Source organism: Cynara cardunculus (genome assembly GCF_001531365.2).
Source record: "Cynara cardunculus var. scolymus isolate 2C chromosome LG 1, CcrdV1, whole genome shotgun sequence".
NCBI classification, from domain to species: Eukaryota; Viridiplantae; Streptophyta; class Magnoliopsida; order Asterales; family Asteraceae; genus Cynara; species Cynara cardunculus.
Window position 1 is genome coordinate 7,383,349 of NC_037528.1, and position 20,830 is coordinate 7,404,178.

General features: G+C 35.7%; 3 protein-coding genes across 9 annotated transcripts; 1 reads left to right on the top strand and 2 right to left on the bottom strand.

The window, feature by feature from the left end:
* The first annotated feature begins 907 nt into the window (after positions 1-907).
* LOC112511592 (S-adenosylmethionine synthase 3) lies at positions 908-3,625 on the top strand. The gene is made up of 2 exons (XM_025117278.1): positions 908-986; positions 2,211-3,625. The coding sequence occupies exon 2, from the start codon at positions 2,218-2,220 to the stop codon at positions 3,388-3,390; it is 1,173 nt and encodes a 390-aa protein (XP_024973046.1). The 5' UTR covers positions 908-986; positions 2,211-2,217; the 3' UTR covers positions 3,391-3,625.
* Positions 3,626-4,445: 820 nt separating this feature from the next.
* LOC112521227 (pentatricopeptide repeat-containing protein At1g12300, mitochondrial-like) lies at positions 4,446-9,296 on the bottom strand. 6 transcript variants are annotated; one of them, XR_003070083.1, is made up of 7 exons: positions 7,521-9,202; positions 7,107-7,190; positions 6,939-7,020; positions 6,770-6,851; positions 6,375-6,468; positions 5,758-5,824; positions 4,446-4,802 (listed from the first exon to the last, which is right to left on the bottom strand). XR_003070083.1 is itself a non-coding variant. In XM_025129962.1 (4 exons), the coding sequence occupies exons 1-4, from the start codon at positions 9,067-9,069 to the stop codon at positions 6,800-6,802; spliced, it is 1,767 nt and encodes a 588-aa protein (XP_024985730.1). In that variant the 5' UTR covers positions 9,070-9,202; the 3' UTR covers positions 6,701-6,799. The 6 variants fall into 6 exon arrangements, 5 of the variants coding, with proteins under 5 accessions (XP_024985730.1, XP_024985757.1, XP_024985739.1 ...); XM_025129962.1 differs by lacking the exons at positions 4,446-4,802; positions 5,758-5,824; positions 6,375-6,468 and having other exon boundaries at positions 6,701-6,851; XM_025129989.1 differs by lacking the exons at positions 4,446-4,802; positions 5,758-5,824; positions 6,375-6,468; positions 6,770-6,851; positions 6,939-7,020 and having other exon boundaries at positions 7,131-8,758; positions 9,036-9,296.
* A 1,327-nt stretch (positions 9,297-10,623) lies between these two features.
* LOC112526336 (FAD synthase-like) lies at positions 10,624-19,634 on the bottom strand. Of its 2 annotated transcripts, none has more exons than XM_025136612.1 (16): positions 19,337-19,634; positions 17,051-17,096; positions 16,801-16,970; positions 16,106-16,223; positions 15,877-15,959; positions 15,158-15,217; positions 14,520-14,774; positions 14,164-14,218; positions 13,868-13,918; positions 13,534-13,614; positions 13,053-13,124; positions 12,380-12,442; positions 11,836-11,985; positions 11,175-11,232; positions 11,031-11,083; positions 10,624-10,950 (listed from the first exon to the last, which is right to left on the bottom strand). In XM_025136612.1, exons 1-16 carry the CDS (start codon positions 19,435-19,437, stop codon positions 10,873-10,875), a joined length of 1,494 nt encoding a protein of 497 aa, XP_024992380.1. In that variant the 5' UTR covers positions 19,438-19,634; the 3' UTR covers positions 10,624-10,872. The 2 variants fall into 2 exon arrangements, with proteins under 2 accessions (XP_024992380.1, XP_024992372.1); XM_025136604.1 differs by having other exon boundaries at positions 14,164-14,260.
* Positions 19,635-20,830: the final 1,196 nt, after the last annotated feature.

A 20,830-nucleotide genomic window follows, 5' to 3' on the forward strand; every position in this document is an offset into this window, starting at 1 on the left:
TGAATAAGAGATGGAAGAAGTACGCTGAGGTTATCATAATCAACTATCTGACATCAGAAGCTTTGGTATATTTCATATGTTCAAGTGAACTTTGAAAGTCGTTAGACAAACACTGATATTAACGTATTTAGACTTCATGTTATCTGAAAGGAGCATTGTAACGTAACGTTTTATAGGTACTGTGTGAAACTAGATTGAAAAACCACTAGATTCAAACAAACTCGCAAACCCATATTTTTCGTTGCTATCGTACTGCCACCGATAAGATATCGTATTCATCGCCTCAACCATGAAAAATATGAAAAGGGAAAAAGCGTTTCAATGATATCAAAGACATTGGATAAACTTAAGACCATCATTAACAGGGACACCAAATATCTTACATTAAATACCAACTTTGTCATTAATTCATTCTAATAAAATACCAAATTCAGTGTAATAAATACTAACCCACCAAATCCGGGATAAACACTGTTCATTAACACCAAATTCTACATCAATTGTAGAAGAAAATTGAATATAAAGCAAACGTCATTTAACTCTATTTTAAAAATGTCAACATTAATTATATTATTAAATTATTCAATATTCCAACAAGCTTCTATGTTTTTTTAATTAAAAATATATTTTTATACCTTGTTTCTTATTTTCAGTATTTTATATAAGAAAATGGTACGAGATTTCACACAACATGAGACAAATGTTGTTGAAGGAAACATGTAAAATTGTAAAAAAGAGAGTTAAAGGTGAAATTTTGCGCGTTGGTGGATAGGGTTGGTGAAAGGGGCCCACACAAGGGGGTTGGTGGGGGGTCCACATCCAAAGGGTTGGTGGTTTCTCGCTGTACAACGCGCATCCTTTTGCAGTTGTGCACCTATAAATTCACACCTACTTACTCGTAACCAAATCGTCTCTCTCTCACATCCTTCCTCATATCTCTTTCTTTCTGGATCTGAAGATTTGATATTTTTCTCCCCAAAGAACAGGTACGACCGATTTCTTCGATTACATCTGTTTATAGTATTTCATTTCGACTCAACTTCCAGATCTGGTTAGGGTTTTGTGTTCTTTCTTTTCGGACTTTGGATCTCGTATGTAAGCTTCTCTTACTTGTGATTCGTTTAGTTTGTGCTTGTTTTGTTAGATCTGAATGAACTACTTCGATCTCTTATTTCTTGAGCCTTAATAATGTATAAGTATTCGCTGATCCGTCCCTCATTTGTCTGTTGGTATCGGTTTGAAGATGTTTTTGTTCCTTTGTGGCCTCATTTGAAATGTTGGTGATTAGTTTGTTCAGGAAATATGTGAATTTATACTGCTAGGGGACAGATCTTGTTGTTTATGTCTAAGATTTTCATGTTCCTTACCATTTGATCCCTGTTTATCTGAAACGAGACGAGTGAGAAGTAGTCAGTGAGAACAAAGCAGGATCTGTGTATTTTTCGTATGATTGACGGCAAAGTCAACCTTATAAGTTGATAATACTTTATTGGTTAAAGAAGGATGGATTCTTTCGGTTCTTTTGTTATCAAGTCCACTGTTAGAAACTTGGATGTTTTTCAAATCACAAACTCCTCACCAACTAGTTTTGAGTTTTCTTCACATTATAGTTATTACTAAGAGAGAAATGTTGATCTGTAAGTTCTCTACCATTACTGAATAGCAGCATATGAATAGTCCTGTGTCGTTGTCAAATTGGATCATGATACATGTATAAATTCAAAAGATTTATGATGTTTTAACTTATGTAAGCACTTCTAGTGAACCAAAGTTGGTGATTTCGATGAACAATCAAGTTTTACCCAATTATGTGGAGCATGGTGGATCTGTAACATTGTTTACTGTCACCTCCGCATTTGTGAAATATGTTACTACCTCTTTAATGGCTTAACTCTGACACACCAAATTGAACACTTGTTCTGCTCATCATATTTGAGGTGCAACAGGACAACTATTTAATTGCAAATGCGAACCATTTGAAAACAAACAAGAATTATAGAGAAGCTAAATGGATTACTTGAATAATCTTCTAGCTAATAATTTTTGGCAAAAGTAATTGGCTGCCTATTAGTATTCCTGGGAATTTTCTTTCTTGATATCATTTATTTATTATGTGGACAAACCGAACTTTGCATGTGTTTTTTTTTTCTTATTACTGAGCATTCTACCACTTAGTTTACCGCTAAAACCTTCTCTCTTGCTTGTCCCAGTTAAGAGATGGAGACCTTCCTATTCACATCTGAGTCCGTCAATGAAGGACACCCAGACAAACTCTGCGACCAAGTCTCAGATGCTATCCTTGATGCTTGCCTAGAACAAGACCCCGAGAGCAAGGTTGCCTGTGAAACCTGCACGAAGACCAACATGGTCATGGTGTTCGGTGAGATCACCACCAAGGCTACCGTAGACTATGAAAAGATAGTCCGTGATACTTGCAGAGAAATTGGATTCATATCTCCTGATGTTGGTCTTGATGCCGACCACTGCAAGGTCTTGGTCAACATCGAGCAACAAAGCCCTGACATTGCCCAGGGTGTTCATGGTCACCTCACCAAGAAGCCAGAGGAAATTGGTGCTGGAGACCAGGGACACATGTTTGGTTATGCTACTGATGAAACACCAGAGCTTATGCCTCTTACCCATGTCCTTGCAACCAAGCTTGGTGCCAAGCTCACTGAAGTGAGAAAGAACAACACTTGCCCATGGCTCAGGCCCGATGGTAAGACCCAAGTGACTGTTGAGTACCACAATGACAACGGTGCTATGGTCCCTACTAGGGTTCACACCGTCCTAATCTCCACCCAGCATGACGAGACTGTGACCAATGACCAAATTGCTGCTGATCTTAAGGAGCACGTGATCAAGCCTGTGATCCCAGCTCAGTATCTTGACGACAACACCATCTTCCACCTGAACCCATCAGGCCGGTTTGTGATCGGTGGTCCTCATGGTGATGCAGGTCTTACCGGAAGGAAGATCATCATCGACACCTATGGAGGATGGGGAGCTCATGGTGGTGGTGCTTTCTCCGGGAAAGACCCTACCAAAGTGGACAGAAGTGGTGCTTATATTGTTAGGCAAGCCGCCAAGAGTGTGGTGGCTTCTGGACTTGCACGCAGGTGCATCGTTCAGGTCTCTTACGCTATTGGTGTGGCTGAGCCACTGTCTGTTTTCGTGGACACTTACAAGACTGGAACGATCCCAGACAAGGACATCCTTGTTCTAATCAAGGAGAACTTCGATTTCAGGCCTGGTATGATGGCCATCAATCTTGATTTGAAGAGGGGTGGAAACTACAGGTACCAGAAGACGGCTGCTTACGGTCATTTTGGTCGTGAAGATCCCGACTTCACCTGGGAGACCGTGAAGATCCTGAAGCCAAAGGCGTGAGTGTAACAAGGATGATTCTTTTACCCCTTAAGGAGGAGGTGGACGACATACGTAGGAATTGTTGGAAGCTTTTGATTGTTTGGTCAAATGTTATGTTTGTTTGTCTTTTTATATTTGTTTGCTGAGAAACATCTTAGGATTTCTAAAGTTTCAGTATTTGATGGAGAAGCCCTTATGTTATATGTGTAATCTTTGAACAAATTTTATCTACTGGAGTTCATGATTTCTGATTTTACAGAATGTTGTTCACCATAATTACTCAATTACCTACAATAAAAAAAATACAGCACTTTCTATTAGTTTTCATTACTTAAAATTAGTAAATGTATTGTTTTTATTAATTGAGTATTAGATATTTGGTTAATTATTAAATAAATGTTTATTGAAAACCATCCGATCTTAAATTATCTAACAAAAGAACCCCACATAACACATGAATGACATTTTAAAACAAAACCAAACCAAACAGCCTACTGGGTGAGATAAATGATATTCAAAGCCGACTAACCACAAGGGGTTGACTCAGTAGCCAATTTATTCTGAGCCTAGTCTGTAGGCTACGACAACCTCCCCCATAGGAAGGAAGGGCTTTGAATGACTACATATTCAGTAACAACATAATTAAATAACATTAGAAAGTCAAAGTATTTTAGTATTTGTTTTTTCTAGAAAAACTTATAACTATTATTTAATTATTTTGATTTTAAAAAGACTAAAAAAACTAGAAGCAATTTTCTACACTTAAAAACTAATTATAACATTTTAAAATTTTGGAATCAACAATATTATCATGTAGGTAGGATATGTGTAAAATAAAATACATCAATATTTATCAGATTAATTTCTGAATGATATACCGACAAGGCCAAGTCCACGGTCACACTCAAATGAGGTTAAGCCATATCGCTACACTTTGCATGATACTTATATAATTCACAACAAAAATCCATAACATCATCTAATAGACCATAAAAATCATAACTCTCCGATATTTTTATCTCGGAAGAGCCTTTCAATTTTTGTAAAACACTAATTATGTGGGTGGAAAAGAAATCTACATCCATAATAACTTCTCTTTTTTTTTTTTTTTTGAGGAAGGATGTTCCAGGCTATGTCACACTATTCCCGGCAGATTGCGACTATACAACATTAACTCTGATAAACTCAGTGGTCACAATTATTAGTAATTTCTACTTTGTGGCTTTAAAAGTTGCAACTTGATCTGAACTTGTAAAATGGATATAGCCAAAATATGATCCTCCTCCAAGGCTCCAACCAATATCTTCTTAATAACCTTGCACCACATGTAGTTAAAATTGTACATTCTTAAGCCGATTTCAGCTCTAGAAAGGGGATCTCAGGACGTAATACAGTTGCCTCCACGATGATATACTTGCTATCTTCTCCCAATCCTGCAGGCAGAGAAACACCAGTTGTCATATTCAGTCAACCCGTTTCAATGATTTCAAGCATAATTTGAAAGGCTCACCCAATGTTGAATTATTAGTTAGCAAGGCGACGAATCTCACTGAACGATTACACGAGTATAACTATGTTATTAATAAAACTTTTTGTTTAAATATATAACTGCAAAACGTTTTAAAGTACATTGACATATTTTATCTATTTTGTCAAGATATCAAGAAAGCTGGATGGTTTAACCAGGCTTTCCAGCTTCAAAAACTGCTTAAGTTTGTAACATTGTTTCACCCTAACATTTCCCTACAGAATTCCCATCAATATAAGAATCAAATATAGATGTCAACATTTATCCAAAAATCTAAAGAATTCCCACCAATTTCTAAAGGCCTTGAAGCAAATTCTGCTAGTTTAGGAATTAGGAACATAGGCCATTTGAAACTATTTAAACAGTAAAGTGCCTCATCGTTTCATTCCTCCCCATTTGTGGAGGAATGCTTCATTACACAGCATCTGGTAATGGCTAATTGCATTACATCAAAACATGAACCATTAATGATTTCTATCTCCATTCCGCACCCCCTTATCACACCCAACCAATGCCACCCCATTCTTCTGCCCTATGTCTAACATTATCTCATATATACGTCTAACATCCACAATGTCATAGTCCACGCCACGACACAATTTGTTTGAAAACATATAAACATTATCTCACAATCACTCCACATCATTGCAGCCTCATTTTAATTTTTTATTTTACTCATGTTTTACATTTGTTTAAATTCTCATGGCCACTGTTTTGATGCTATAAACTAGTGGGTTAAACTTCATAACGGAGAAACTGCCTTTTCCCTTGTGCTAGGTAAGGATGCTTAAAATAAACACTCTAAATACATCCTTAGAATCCAAAAATGAAATTTTGCATAAGACTAAGCATCCAGATACCTCTTTTGATCCTCGGAGCATTTTCCACCATGGTATAGATTGTTCTTTTAACTTCTTAATCACAAGCCTGCACTCACATATTGAGAAGCTAGAATCTTAAAAAATCTTGTAGACATTTTAGTGAAGAAATTTAGGATGCCAAGTATTAGCAACACCCTAATTCCCTCCTTGTGAGACTTAGGAAATGATAAACTGCAGGTGACGGATTGAAAAGGTAAGAATGAAGGATAACAAATTCACAATTTATAACTAATATTGACAAAATTGGTTTTAGTTCCTTGAACACATAAACCTGCCAAATACCATATTTTGTCACAATTTATAACTAATATTGACGCATTGGTGCTTGCTTAACAATAATCTTTTTAGTTCACTAAATCGATTGAGGTTAAATAAGCTCATTGTATTAGCTATTCTGGTAGTAATATATCATGTTTTCAAAAGAGCATAACCAATTTGGTGCTCTCCACCAAACTTGAGTTATCATAAGAAAAATTAGCCGGCACAACAGCACCTATTGTGCAGTATGCATAAACGTACCAAGTGTGCTTGTTGTGGGCTTGAGCTGGACAGTAAAGACATAAAGACAAATATATTGCAGATGTTAAGCAACTCACATCAGTTCAAATGGTAGCAATCTGTGAAATCACCCCAACCAAAAAACCAAAGCTCCCTGGAAAAGGAAGGATCCTCAATAGTTCCAACAATGAGCTACATAAAGAAAAAAAAAGTAACATATCAAGAAAATCATAAAAAACATGCATTTAAAAAATTAAAAGAAACTAATAGAAGATAGAAAGAAGTGACATAAAACTACTCAATAAGGGTCTTTTGAGTATAATTATAACTATGTGTAGATGCCTCCTTTTCCTACATTATAGTTTTAGCTTCAGAAGAGAGAAAAATTGGTTTTGGTTTCTAATTTTCTATCAGCCAACTCCCTATTACTGCATAACAGATTTTCTCTATTAGATGTGGCATATTTCAAGTTGATCCAGCATTTGAGCATTACCTTGTGACTGGTCAATGATTGGATGAATTCTCATGAAAAGTGGCCGTCTAGACAATCTCCGAAAGCATTATTCTTGATCAACCTGCACAAGATTGACAATTAGGTATTAATGCTTTTCAACCACATAAGGCAGCAATGTGAAAGGAATATGCAGGAAATTATTGCTTACTGCAGTAAGAGAACCGAGTCAAACACCAAGTAATACGGCTCTGCTTGGTTTCCTTTAGCAGCGTCTCCAGACTTGAAAACAGCTGTCCAGCAAAATCTCTTCTTTCATAAGGTCATACGTTTCGTCACCACTTTGTGGAAAAGCCTTAGGTATGAATATGTTAGATACCTGTGACTCGATTGCTGAAACAGTATCTCCCAAATTTCTGAAAATTCCTCCGAAGATTGCTCCAATTTTTCAGTAAATAAGTCACTACACAAATTTATTTTATTTTAGCTTTTAGTGTAAGCTGAAAGAACTTTTTAAGCACTTCCTTGGATTCACTGTCCAATTTTCTTGTGGCCAACAAGTTCACCAGGCTTGTTGATGTGCATGCGTCAGCAGGAAAACCAGCATCCAGCATTCTTCGAAGAAATTGAACCGCCATGGTCGTCTCATTCCATCGAAGAAATCCCTGGATAATTATATTAAAAGTAAAACCATCTGGCATGCAACCACAAATCATCATTTCTTGGAGCAAGTGATTTGCTTCCTTGAGTTTACCATTCTTAAATAATCCATTCATTAGGATATTATACGTACGAATATTAGGCCGCAAGCCTCTAGAAGGGAGATCCCTGAAAAGTTCTTGACCAACATCAATTTTCCCAACTTTGCACATGCCATCAATGAGGATGTTCCATAGAACAATATTAGGGGCCACTCCAACACCTTCCATAGTTCTTAATAGTGCAAGGGCATCATCAAATTTTTCATTTTTAAATAACGAATCTATCAAAGTAGAGTAGGTAACAATGTTAGGAACAAGATCACGATTTCGAATGTCATCAAGGAGCAGAAGCGCATCCTTGAGTCTGCCAGCATCACACAACCCGCTGATGAGAGTGTTGTAGGTCACAATAGTTGGTGTAACTCTGTTTCCAGACATTTCCTTAATAAGACTCGTGGCTTCACCTATCATCATGCTCTTGCAATACCCATTAATCAGGATATTATATGTATAAAAACCAGGCTGCAAACCCGAGGCAGGGAGTTTCCGAAAAAGTTCCTCGCCAACATCAACTTTCCCAGCTTTGCACATACCATCAATGAGGATATTGTACAGATAAATATTAGGGGCCACTCTAACCTCTTCCATAGTCCTTAACAATGTGATTGCCTTATCAAATTTGCCAATTTTAAATAAAAAATGTATCAAAGTAGAGTAAGTAACAACATCTGGAACCAGACCACAATCCTGAATTTCATCAAAACGCAGAAGTGCATCCTCAAGTCTACCAACTAGACACAAACCGTGTATAAGAGTGGTGTAGGTTACTATATTAGGAGCTATTCTCTTTCCAGACATCTCTATAAACAGACTCAAGGCTTCATCTATTCTTTTGCTCTTGCAGTACCCATTAATTAATATGTTATAGCTGATAACATCAGGCACACACTGATGTGAATTCATAACATCAAGCATAGTATGTGCTTCCCCAACCTTCCCACCTTTACAAAGTGAATGAACTAAAATATTAAATGTGACCACATTCGGTGAGATGCCTCGAGCTAGCATTTCGTTCAACAAACCCTGTGCCTCTTCCCACAATCCTAAACTGCATAAACCTTGAATCAAACAAGTGAATGTTACAACATCTGGTAGAATACCTTTCACGATCATCTCACAATAGATATCCACAGCCTCATTAACACGTCGATCCTTGCAAAGACCATTGATGATGATATTGTAATGGATTATGCCTGGCTTACAGCTCTCACTTTTTTCCATCTCTCTGAGCATAAGAAGAGCAGCTCGGGTGTCACCGGATTTGCAGAGCCTGTTTATCATCCCGAGAGTTACTACATGAGCTTGAAACCCTAAAATTGCTTGAGAAATGTTACCATTAGCATAAATTCGATTAGATTGATGAATTGGGGCAATAGACGTACTCTCAACCATCCGAGTAAACGGAAGCAACGAATCTCTCACACAGCTGTTGTTAAGAATTAATTTTCGAGAGGGAAAATGAATTTGAGGATTTAGAGAAGCAGCAACAATAGTATGATATTGAAACAAGAGAAATGGGAAAGAAAGGTAATCAGGAAGCAACTTACCATTTCGACGAAGAACAAAAGCAGGCTTCCTCATTTCATTGCTCTTTTCTCTAAACCCTAATTCATAAAACTAAAACCTCCATTAAACCCTCAAATTGCCTAATCCATCATGAACTATAGGATGAATTAATATAAACCTAATTTCAACTCTTTGGACTAAGCATTGGCCACCTAGATGCCATTCTTGAATTTATACCTTTTGTTCAAAACTAACAACTTCAGACAGGTTCAGTTCAGGGATGCATAACTCCTAAGTAACGGATGAAGAATACGACAGCGTTTCATTCAATTAGATTACACTCGAATCCTACGTGTATACAGGAAAAACAGCACCTCAATATACTCTGAGGAGCTCCTTATACCGTAATTTTATTAATAATTAATAAATATAAAAAACATCCATTAATAAAACTTTAAAATAATATATAAATAATAAAGTAAAAAACATGGTTGAAACAACAATGTTAAACTTGATTCCTTAACTAATTAATAGGGAAAAAAACTCTCTTACATTAACTTAAGGGTAAATTGTATGAAAAAATATCGTACTTTAATTTGATTCTTATTTAAAGTAACATACTTTTAAAACTTCAATTTTAGTACATAAGATGTCAAATTTTAAACATTTAAGTACCCGGGTAACCCGTTGAAGCGTTAACCGGTTACCATGCTGATGTCATGTGGCGAGTGATATAGTAGCCAACTCAGTATTACTTGTTGAAGCATTAACTGGATACCACACCACTCGCCTCATCAGCATAGTAACCGGTTAATGTTTCAACCGGTTACCCGGGTACTTAAATGTTTAAAATTTTACATCTTATGTATTAAAATGAAAGTTCTGAAAATACGTTACTCTAAATAGAATCAAGTTAAAGTACGTTATTTTTTCATATAATTTACCCTTAAGTTAAATTTAAAGAACATGATTAAAGATGCTCTTAAACAAATTAAATAAAATAGTACTAGAAAATAATATTTGAATGTCAATTTTTACTATAAACTATAGTAATTAAATTGTTTGAATGTCTCATAAATTTTGATTAAGAATACAATCATTAAAAAAACCATTTTTGTTAAAAGAAGGTATCTTTGGGAAATTGATGTAAAAAAATTAGGTATGAATGTCTCAATCCTCATTTAAGGACCGTTTATCAAACGCTTATTCGGATAAGCACTTACGAAGTCATATTACCTTACCGGATGAATATGGTAAGAACCAAGAGTCTTACCAGGTAAGAGGGAGACAAGGACCGAGAGTCTTACCCGGTAAGTGAGGGAGAAGACTATTTCCTTGATAAGTGCTTACTGGGTAAATTGTTGCAATACGATGCCGTTTTGGTCGACTAAAGTCTTACCCGGTAAATAAGTGATAGTGTTAAATTTTACCCGTAAGCGCTTACCGAATAAGTGTAGTAAACGGTCACTTAGTATAAGTGATGCAATTTATGTTTTATAACATTATATAACACCATGATCCTTCTTAATGTTATATCGTTGTATAAAAGCTGATATAAAAACTTATGTAAAACGCCTCTTTCATATAAATAATAAAACATATTTTATTATTAAAAAAACAGTAATATTTGCGTTTGTAAATTAAACCAAACAATTCTAATATATCTCATTTCAAAGTATTTATGCATGTTTGTATATGATATAGATATGTAAAGCATAATGAGGCTATAGATTTGGTGTCTATATATACAAAAGTCATTTGGTCCCTAGTCCCCTTTCCATTTCACTTGTAATTCTTCACCTCAAAAAACCCCTTCTTCAGTGCATCATCTCGACATGCGAATTAGAATGCGATCTTCAAGCATTTTATGACGAACCCTCAAAGCGATATTTGTTTGACCACAGACGATAACTTCAGAGAAATGGCTTCCATGGCTGCTTCTACCTTTTCTTGATCCTGCAAGCCAGTCCAGCAAACGATTTGAGAGAATTCTAGTGAATTTCGAAGTTTTCAGATACCAAACGACCCGTCATTACCTTTCCTTCAAAGGTGATAGCGAGAGGCCCAGTTCTGGATTTACGATAACACCCTTGTTTTTTCAAAATAACATCAAGAAACAGAAATTAGAGAGACTAAAGATGAAGGTCAATCGTCGTCATTTGATTGAAATGTATTCATACCAATGTAGATATCTGGAAATTCGACAGAAATCTTGGATAGAGGTTGAGCAACTTCTATCTGCAGTGTAATTGAAACAAAAAAAAGTTCAGCGATGGGATAATAGTACAAAAAGGGAGGGAATGGTTTGACTTTTTAGGTCAAAGAAATGCTATTCCACATTCCAAACCCATGTAGAATTTATTCCAATTTATAACCAATATCTTCCTATTTGGTACAAATTTAACCTAGTTTTAAAGAAAAAATCCTACAGTCATTCGAAACTTCAGAAAAGGGACTCTATCCGGTCTCATGGACATTGCAACATTCGACTAGACAGTTTTAAAGAAAGTGTCAACTGTAATCAGATGCCCCAAACACCCTTCATGGACCCAAATCAATTTCATTTTTTTCTTTGTAAAAATTACATCATGCAAATGGGTAATTCAGTTTGAAAAGTTGGCAAGAAAGGAGATGAATGCATTTTTAATGTGATATCCTAAAATGGAAATCATTGCAATTTTCGTAGTTAGAGCAATGCTACTAGAATAAACTGTACATCATGCATTAAAACTTGTACATTCCTCTGGATTTGGGAAGTCCGTCTCCAGAGAAGGGATGTGCTTAAAAACAGATCAAAAGAGAGAGATAATTGAATGAAACAAAAGATGCACAGATACATACATCGGTGAGGGAGGTTGTCAAATGCTTTGATACAAATGGTCCCAATGATGTTAGCAGGCTAGTAGACCTTGAATCGATCAAAGCATCCCACTGTACGTCTAACTCATCAACATTTGTTGCACTAAGAACGATCACATTATGACACATGATCTACAAAGACAAGCACCAGATTGACAATTATAAACTATTCATTACCAAAACAAAAAAAAATACATAAAATTGTACATGTGCTTGTAAGACAAATTTCCATCAATCAATTTTTATTTTATTTTGTACTGTAGATAACGCGCCCCATGGAGCAATCCTAAGGTTACTCCCTGTAGGCATTAGAAACAAGAAGAAATTCTTTTGGTCATTCAGTTTACCGGTAGCAAAAAAGAACAGAAAGAATGTTAATGGCATAGAAAAAACATAAAAGAGAAATAATACATGCATTCATAACTCAGTTAAAGATTGTCTAACCAGATAAATTTAGCAGAATGACATATTTTATGAAGGACGATAAAATTTTGTTACCTATATCCCTCTGTAATCAAACACGTACCAATGGAACAGGAAGCTTTTCATGTTGCAGCAGTTCTGTAATCCCTTCAGGCAGCCGAGCCATCTTGAGAAAGATAAATATGCAAATTTAGATTATGAAAAAAAGTCCCCTTTTTTACATAAATTTCCAAGTAATCAGGAGTATTTTGGTCAATATGAAGTTCCCATGCCATTCGAATTCCCATTCGCAAACCCTTCGGAGTAATCTTGTTTGTTTGATTAGTTTGTTGTATATTGGATAGCATCCAGGGGTATGCCCCAGCCCCCAAGATCATGTTTACTCCTTTTATAATGCAATCTACTCCTCCTCCTCCCCCCCCCCCCTTGTAAATTGCAACATTTGACCATAAAGTGTTTTGACTATTAGTAATATGAAATACCAAGAAAAGTAGGACAACAGACTGGACCCAAATCGACATCAACAATTTTTGCAGTTTTCATGGTGTTAACTAAAATTAGTTAATTAAGGTTTATCTTTCTAGTAACGTTTACAGCCTACACTAATGATGTAATATTCACTCCATCCCTCAAGAATGCAACATTCGATCGTTACATGTACATAATAAGCGTAGCTGGCAGCTACTTCTTTTCATAATTGCTGGTGATGAGTGGCCAATTTCATTTCAATGAATTTTTCCATCTTAGTAACATTACTAGGTTTGGCATTCAGTTACCTCGTTATGGTCCCCAGTGTACTTGTCACCAAACAGTTGGCTAAGATATTCTTTGTATTCTTCATCTGGAACCTGTATTCATAATCTAAAATTAAAACCCTAGAAAACACATTGCTATGAGCATATACCAATATACGTTTAAGGATGCAAAGTACTAGTAAAACTGTAATTCCCTCGTGATTGTGATATTTACAGAAAGATCAACTGTGACAAGTAAAACATCTAACACTGAAAATACAATGAAGAATAATAACGTCCTAAAATAAGTGTCCACAATGAAAAAGGCACACAGCTTTAAAAATGTGTAATCATTACACTTTTTAATTAACTAATGACAATTTCACCCATATTAATAGATGGAATAACGAATTTCTCCATCTCATAACTAACGGTAGAATTGGAAAGTAGGAACTTGCTTTTAAAAGGGGTTACTTATTTTGGGACAAAATGAGTATATACAAAATGGAAAGATTTGACTCACCAAACGAACGCCAAATGCTTTGGCAACTCCTCCAACGGTTACATCTGAATGTAATGGGCCAACACCTCCATATATGAACACCTGTATTGACATTGCCAAGTGAGTAACATCATAAAGGGCCACCACAGAGCACCAAGGCTCCACGGCCATGTGATGGTTAGGGACAAAAGTCATTGTAAGCAGTCTTCCCTTGCATTCTGCAAAGAGACTGTTTTCCTGATTCAAACCCCTGATCATCCAGGCACAACCAACAGAAGCTTGCCCGGAAGTCTGCAAATTAAGATAGCAGACAATAGAGATGTGTCAGGAAATCACACTTTTACAAATGACATACCATGTCACTCATAGACTTCCGCCTTTCAACTTCTTCGGCCACGGAATCCACCTGCACAGAATAACCAAACGATGTCGATAAGTGCAGAGAAAATAGGACTTTTTACCTTGTGTATTCCTAAATGAGCACTATGTGCATTGATCAATTGTCTCTTAATCGGAAAAAAATGATTTATTCACCAAAAACATATAGATAATATATGTTTAACGCTTTCACTGTTTTGGTAGTAAAACCTTTTGTTTCCAAAAGAGTAATCTAACTTATCCAGTCTATTTTCATGTATCAAAACGACTTACATCATTTTGTACAATAGCAATTTGGGAGACCAGCCAACCTATTGAATGAAGCTTTCTACACAAAGAAGGTCCCAATTGATCCTCAATAATTCCAAAGCTGAGCTATGCAACAAATAATAGAACATCTGTAAACGCATAGCAAAATAGTAAAATGAACCCAAAAAATGAAGAAAAAACAAACAGAACCATTGTAACAAATGAGAAATACTGAAGAAATGTCAGACACTAAGCAGGAACCAAACATATTTCTCTTCTGAAACATAGAAGACTTCACTTTGTTAAATTTTATTGAATCATACTTAAAGTTGTCCAAAACAATTGTCTTTGAGTTCTTTAAACTAGAACAACGAGCTTACAGAATGTCATCACCCACGGCTACAATGGAGGCTGTAAGGACGCTGCTCTGATTTGGTTCCACACATTTCAGGCCATTGCTGACGGCAGGTACTCGGCCAGCAATCAAAGATGACTTTCTTGCTCTACCTGCTCTTTCCAATCTTCCATCAGAAAGCATATATGCAGGCCTGAACTTTTGTTTACCAACTGCAGAATCTTTGATGCATAGCAACGCATTTGGAACTGTGTCATGGATGCTTCCAATTGACGTGTAACTGTAAACACAGAAGAACTTGTATTGTTAGGTACTCCTCCGTCTAAAAACATGCAACGGTTAACTTGGCATGTAATTCAACAAATATCTAAAATGCTCTTCACAAGACAAATTGAAATAAAACCTAATGGGCAAACAGGAACATTTTGGATTTGGATCTTACTGAAAAGCAAAGGTTTCATTTCTTGGGGGTTGAGACAACCCAAATGAAGAAGTGTTCCATTTTTTTCTTTTTTTAAGGTAGGGGGAAACAAAAAAACCTCAGAAAAGCATATGATTCATCCTACATGTACTGATGTACCAATCCCGAGATTATCTCTAGAGAATCTGAAACATAAAGTAATAAAGTGAAACATATGACAGACTATGTGGGCAATGAATTACCCTTGATCATAGAGACCACAGTACTGAACCTTGCAAGTCAAAAGAAAGGCCCACACATCCCTGTCAAAGAAGTTTACGGAAGTCAGAGCTTCTTGGAAATAGAACACTACTGATCCTGTAAGAATAACCACTGAAGTAAATGCATAATCTATTCAAAGAATAAAGGCAAATTAACGAGTAGCATGATGAACATTTTTGCTTAAACACGAGCATTATAACACTTTGACAGCTAAATGCAGTCACAGTACAACCTTTAAATCTAAAAACATATAAAAAGAACATCTTGAATATGAAAAGATACTACTCGACTCCATCATCAAGTGTGCAAGATCCCAGACACTATCCATTAAGCTATATGCACTACAACCTCCATTAGTTTTTCTAAGTGGAAAATAAGAAATACTTCTAGTTCTATACCATATATGGGCTGATAGAATATGAAGTTTAGAATTCAACTGCACCAAGCGCAGCTAAGCCTTTATTCTAAACTAGTCGATAGAAGAATCCCGACTAAGCCAAGGTTCAAGCTTTTAGCTAGCTTAGCCTGAGCCTGAGTTTTTCTAGCTTGACAAACCACGAGCTAAGCCCAACCCTACCAACTTTTTGACGAGTCAAGCAAGATCAGGGAGACTTGATCCAAATTCACTCCTGTTAACTACTCTCACAATTAGATTTTGCCAAGTTGATTTCTCCTCGTGAAAACAGAAACATTTACATACCTGTATGACCAGTCCAAGATTGGATTCACTCTCATGAAAGGTGGCCAGCCAGACGAGCTTGGAGAGAATTGTTCTTGACCAACCTGCACAAAATTGACAACTATTACCACTATTTTGTTAATAAATCGGGACAAAATGGATGATAGATGACAATCAGAATCTTGATGCTATATAATCCTTAGAAAATTTGACATGCAAATGTGAAACATTCATGAAAAAAATTGCTTACAGCAGTGGGATCACCAATTCGAACACCAAGGAAAATAGCTCTAATTGGTTTCGCCTTTAAAAGAGCCTCCAAACCAGACTTGAAATCTTGACGAAGGATATCTAGCTGCACACCATAACTGAGACATCAAGGAAAAAGTGATGTTAATAACCAAATGCTAGGAGCTCACACACGTTGAGGGGAAGTCATTACTATTATGTAATCTATCCTTCTTTACCAAACTAAATGCAACTTCCTTTTTGGGATATTCCGTAATAAATGCAACCTTTCCACATTTGGTGAAATTTCGATCAACTCTACCTCTTTCCCCACCATTAATCGTTACAAGCTATGAACCACCAACACTTGAGTTACAAGTGTTGTATTTGCATCAGGTGCGGCCTTCATATGAGTTTAAATACTTTGACGATGTTTATTTCTTAAGTTATTTGTCTATTTTATTTCGAATTTTATTGAATGCCAAACCCACACACTCAATTGCAGATCTGTTTCCTGCTTCCAATATTACCAGATATTGAACATTGATTTTGGTCCACAGAGTTCTTTATTTTATCGTTATTGATGAATATTTTAGAAATTTGCCTGAAAGTCAAAGTTTGGATTTATTTAGGGGCAGGTTAGCAGTATTATACTAAAAGATAAATTAGGCAAAAGAAGCATATGCAAAGCAATATAAGATAGAAGTTATATCCCACCTATCAGCTGTTTCGTAAGTGAATGAACTGATTTCAGGGAAGGCAGAAGGGCTTTCGAAATATATCGTCCTTATGGGAAACGTAAATTCACGATCTGATAGATCACCATTTGAATGCCCATATTCCACTTGATGCAAAAAGTGTCCTGCCCTAAGCAGGTGTAACAAAACCTACAAGAAGAACTAACAATTAGAATTTATTGAGAGGATAAGATACCTTTTTACGATCTAACACGAGCACAACTACTTACAGTTGAATCCTTTCCTCCATTGAAGCTGAATGCGACCTCTTCGATCCTGATAAGAAAAAATATTGAGGGATGCCAAGTTAAAAGACCAAGAAACTGAAGAAATGTCGCTATGAAGATCACCATAACAGTGAAACAATAAGAAATAGTACTTGGTGTCAACAGAAAATCGCCCAAGGGTTTGGCCTAGCAGCAAGTCCACAGGACTAGATTCCCCATGAAGCATCAGATCTTATTAACTCCCACTACGTGTTATCAGTTCCTTAAGGCCACACTTGTGAGCTGGAAGGCCTAAAATTTATTCAAGCCATGTGGAGTGGTGTTTTGCACGGACCCTATGGACTAGCTAGGCCAAAGATGCCAAAAGAATACACACCTATATATCAACCTCCATAAAGGAGGCGGGGATTTAAACAAAGAGATCGAGAATTAGTAACCACACTGGTATATCTTTTAAGATAGAAAACCCTCAAATCTAAGTGGCCGTTTACCCATATGCTTACGCGGTAGTAAGAGTCAACAATCTAACTTACTTTACCGGGTAAGATTGTAGTCCTTCGAAACGGTAACCTATGCAACAATTTACCCGGTAAACGCTTACCGGGTAAGAGCCATCACCCTCACTTGCCAGATAAGACTCTCAATCCTTGTCATAGCTCTTACTGGGTAAGATTCTCAACCCTTTTCATGTCCATTTGGTAAGAAAAATGACCTAGTAAGCGCTTACCGGGTAAGCGTTTAGTGAACGGCCCCTAAGTCTTCTATAATGTTGATACACTTCTTCCAAAAGGAAAACCTATTGTTGATACAAGTGTAATAAATTTAATGCACATTTATGTTGATATAGATATAATGAACTCCATTATGAATAGTAAAACATCAATTAGTATCATTTACCGTTTTGAACAAAATCATCCATATGCAACTAGAGATAAACGTAAAACACAAATTAAAACAAAGACAGTTAAATCGATAAAATACTACATGAAAGAACAACACATTATGTTTAAGTTCCCAAATCAAATGCCAAAGCATCTTTAGTCAAATGAAACCTGACAACTCAATGGTAACGGCATATGAAATTCAATAAAACCATAGGGATAAAGTGTAATTGTTCCATATAACTTTCAAAGGCACATTCCAAGTAACTAAATCACTTAGAATATCTATCAATTGTTGAACATATGATTAGAACTTCAACATTGATGATCTTCATGAGGCCAATAAACAATGATAAGTAGGACTGGGTGAAACTTTATTTGGATTTAGCAACTATATATCAACCACTCTGCAAAGGCGATAAGGATGTGAACAAAAAAACAAGCACTTGAACAATATGAAACAAGAATCTGAAAGAAGTGAAACAATAGTAACCACGACCATAGATTTTTTAAATAAAAATTCCTCAACTTCTAAGATCCTCAGACTGTAGCATAATGTTGATATAAACAAAACCAAACCAAACCAGACATACCCGGTATATCGCACTCGGAGTAGGGTCTAGGAAGAATATGATGTGCGTTGATTAGCGTAATGTTGATATAAATGTAATAATTCTAATGGAGAATTGCACATTCACATGCTTAGGAGATATGCTTTGTTGTAATTAGCAAAATGCAAACATACAAAGTCCAGTGAAAGATATTTAATAATTAATATGTGCATTTTACTGGTTACACACAAGTTCGTCTACGAAGGGATTTAATCCCTTTCAGTCATATCAAACCTAATAACTCAATGGCAACAACATATGAAATTCTATAATACCGAAATGATATAGGTTCCAAGAAACTTATTATGGCACATTGTAACTTGCAAATAACTAACTCATGACCCCAAGGGTTTGACTTAGCGGCATTCCTTAGTCACTTGGTGCCTAATTTAACACCACGGCTTAAATTCGAATCCATCTATGTGCCATCAATCTCTCAGGGTCATACCATTGGCCAGACCGCCGAAAGTTCGGTCAGGGCTATGTAGTGGGGGGCTTTGTATGGATCTGTGGACTAATTGGGCCAAAGGTGCCGAATACCGTATGATTCAGAGCTTTATATGAACTTATGAACTGATTATGCCTAGAATGCCGGATACCACGGTTACCCAAAAAAACTAACTAAATGTCTAAATCACCACTTCTGTTCATTGGCAAGCCTTTATCTATATCCATGAGCAATGTTGAACAAAAGAGTGTAAAAGGTTAAGAATTATATGCTTCATGAAATCTTAAATCCTGAAAACTCCATCTCTGAACTGAAATATGAATTTGGAAAACAAAGAACTGAAACTTACGAGTAAAGGGCAAGGGCTCTTTGAATGACATAAATGGCGTTATTGTACTTAGCCTTCAGTCTGCGATCATCGCTTTCTCTAATAGCTTTATCGATCTCCATATATGCGTATGCGACCTTTTGTGTAGGGAAAAATTGAAGCCCCAATTCAAAAACAGATCACATTAAGTGGGTTCTTCATGGAAAATCAAAGCAAAGTAGGGATTGCTTGATGAATTTTTGTTGGGAACCTGAAAATTGGAAAAAAAGATGATGATATTTTGGCAAGTTGAAGTGATCAAGTGCAAAGGGTTTTTATGGATGGAGATTCCTCTGGGTGTTTTATGAAAGGAGATGGAATGCATATTGGTTTGGTCAACGATAACTTTTTAAAAGGCATGATCTTACACCATCTCTAAACTCATGATTTCATCAAAATCAAAATCTGTATTAAATTTTAATATTTTTTTTTTATTTTAAAGACTTTTAAGATCATGATATTATTAAAATATTTTATAATATTAATATTTATTTTATAACTTATATAAAAACTAATAAACAAAAATAAAATTTTCTTTATTTTAAAAAATCTATTGAAAATGGTCTTATAAATTAATTTTCAGTCCTAAGTAAGAATTTAATCCATGTGGTTTCATCATTTTTATGAATAACTAGGGATGGTAAAAGAAAATTGTACTCGATGAAGAACCCGATATCCGAATCTAGATACGGTTTGATAGGGGAATTCTCGAGTTCATTAACTCGGATTTGTTAATCGAGGATGGGATACCTCTCAAACTCGACCCTGGTCTCGAGTATTTAATAATAAATTTTTTGTATATATTATATACTATAGCGGCTTTGATTGTGAAATATCAAATAATTCCTTGCATAACATGCAGAAGATGGAGGGTAATTTTATAACTTTTACAGATAGACGACAAACAAAATATGAACTATATGTTTATATGTGAATCCATTAATTAATTTATATGTGAACTATTTAACTGATTCACATACGAAGGGATTCATATGTGAACCAGTTAACTAATTCATATGTGGATCACAATGGTTTATATGCGAATCAATTAATTAGTTCATATGTAAATCACACGGGTTCACATATGAACCTGTTTGCCGTCTATTTGTAAAAGTTATGAAACTATCTTTCTATTTTTGGCATAGCCACAAATTTTGGCCAGTCAAATCCGATCTTGACCGTATGAAGTGATATGATCACATCTTTATTTCTCAAATATTTACCACTTCTCAAAATAACGTATGGATGTACTATATATAATATAATAAAGTCGATAAACCTAAAGAGTATATATAACACATAAATATAATGGATCTTGGATGAGAAATTTGCAATATATATTATAGTATTTGTTTGATTGTTCGGGAAAAAAAAACTTTTAATGATATAACAATATGGGATATATAAATATTGATTATTAAGTATTATAATTGATCTATTTATTTTTGAACTATTTTTGTACAAATGCAAACATTA

Coding starts and splice junctions, on each gene's coding strand:
- LOC112511592 (XM_025117278.1), top strand. CDS start 2,218: ATGGAGACCTTCCTATTCACATCTGAGTCCGTCAATGAAGGACACCCA.
- LOC112521227 (XM_025129962.1), bottom strand. CDS start 9,069: ATGAGGAAGCCTGCTTTTGTTCTTCGTCGAAATGGTAAGTTGCTTCCT. Junction 7,191..7,520: donor AGGCTTGCGGCCTAATATTC/GTACGTATAATA, acceptor AAATTTGTGTAG/TGACTTATTTACTGAAAAAT. Junction 6,852..6,938: donor GACTCGGTTCTCTTACTGCA/GTAAGCAATAAT, acceptor AATCTTGTGCAG/GTTGATCAAGAATAATGCTT.
- LOC112526336 (XM_025136604.1), bottom strand. CDS start 19,437: ATGGAGATCGATAAAGCTATTAGAGAAAGCGATGATCGCAGACTGAAG. Junction 17,097..19,336: donor AGAGCCCTTGCCCTTTACTC/GTAAGTTTCAGT, acceptor TTTTCTTATCAG/GATCGAAGAGGTCGCATTCA. Junction 15,960..16,105: donor GAATTGGTGATCCCACTGCT/GTAAGCAATTTT, acceptor AATTTTGTGCAG/GTTGGTCAAGAACAATTCTC.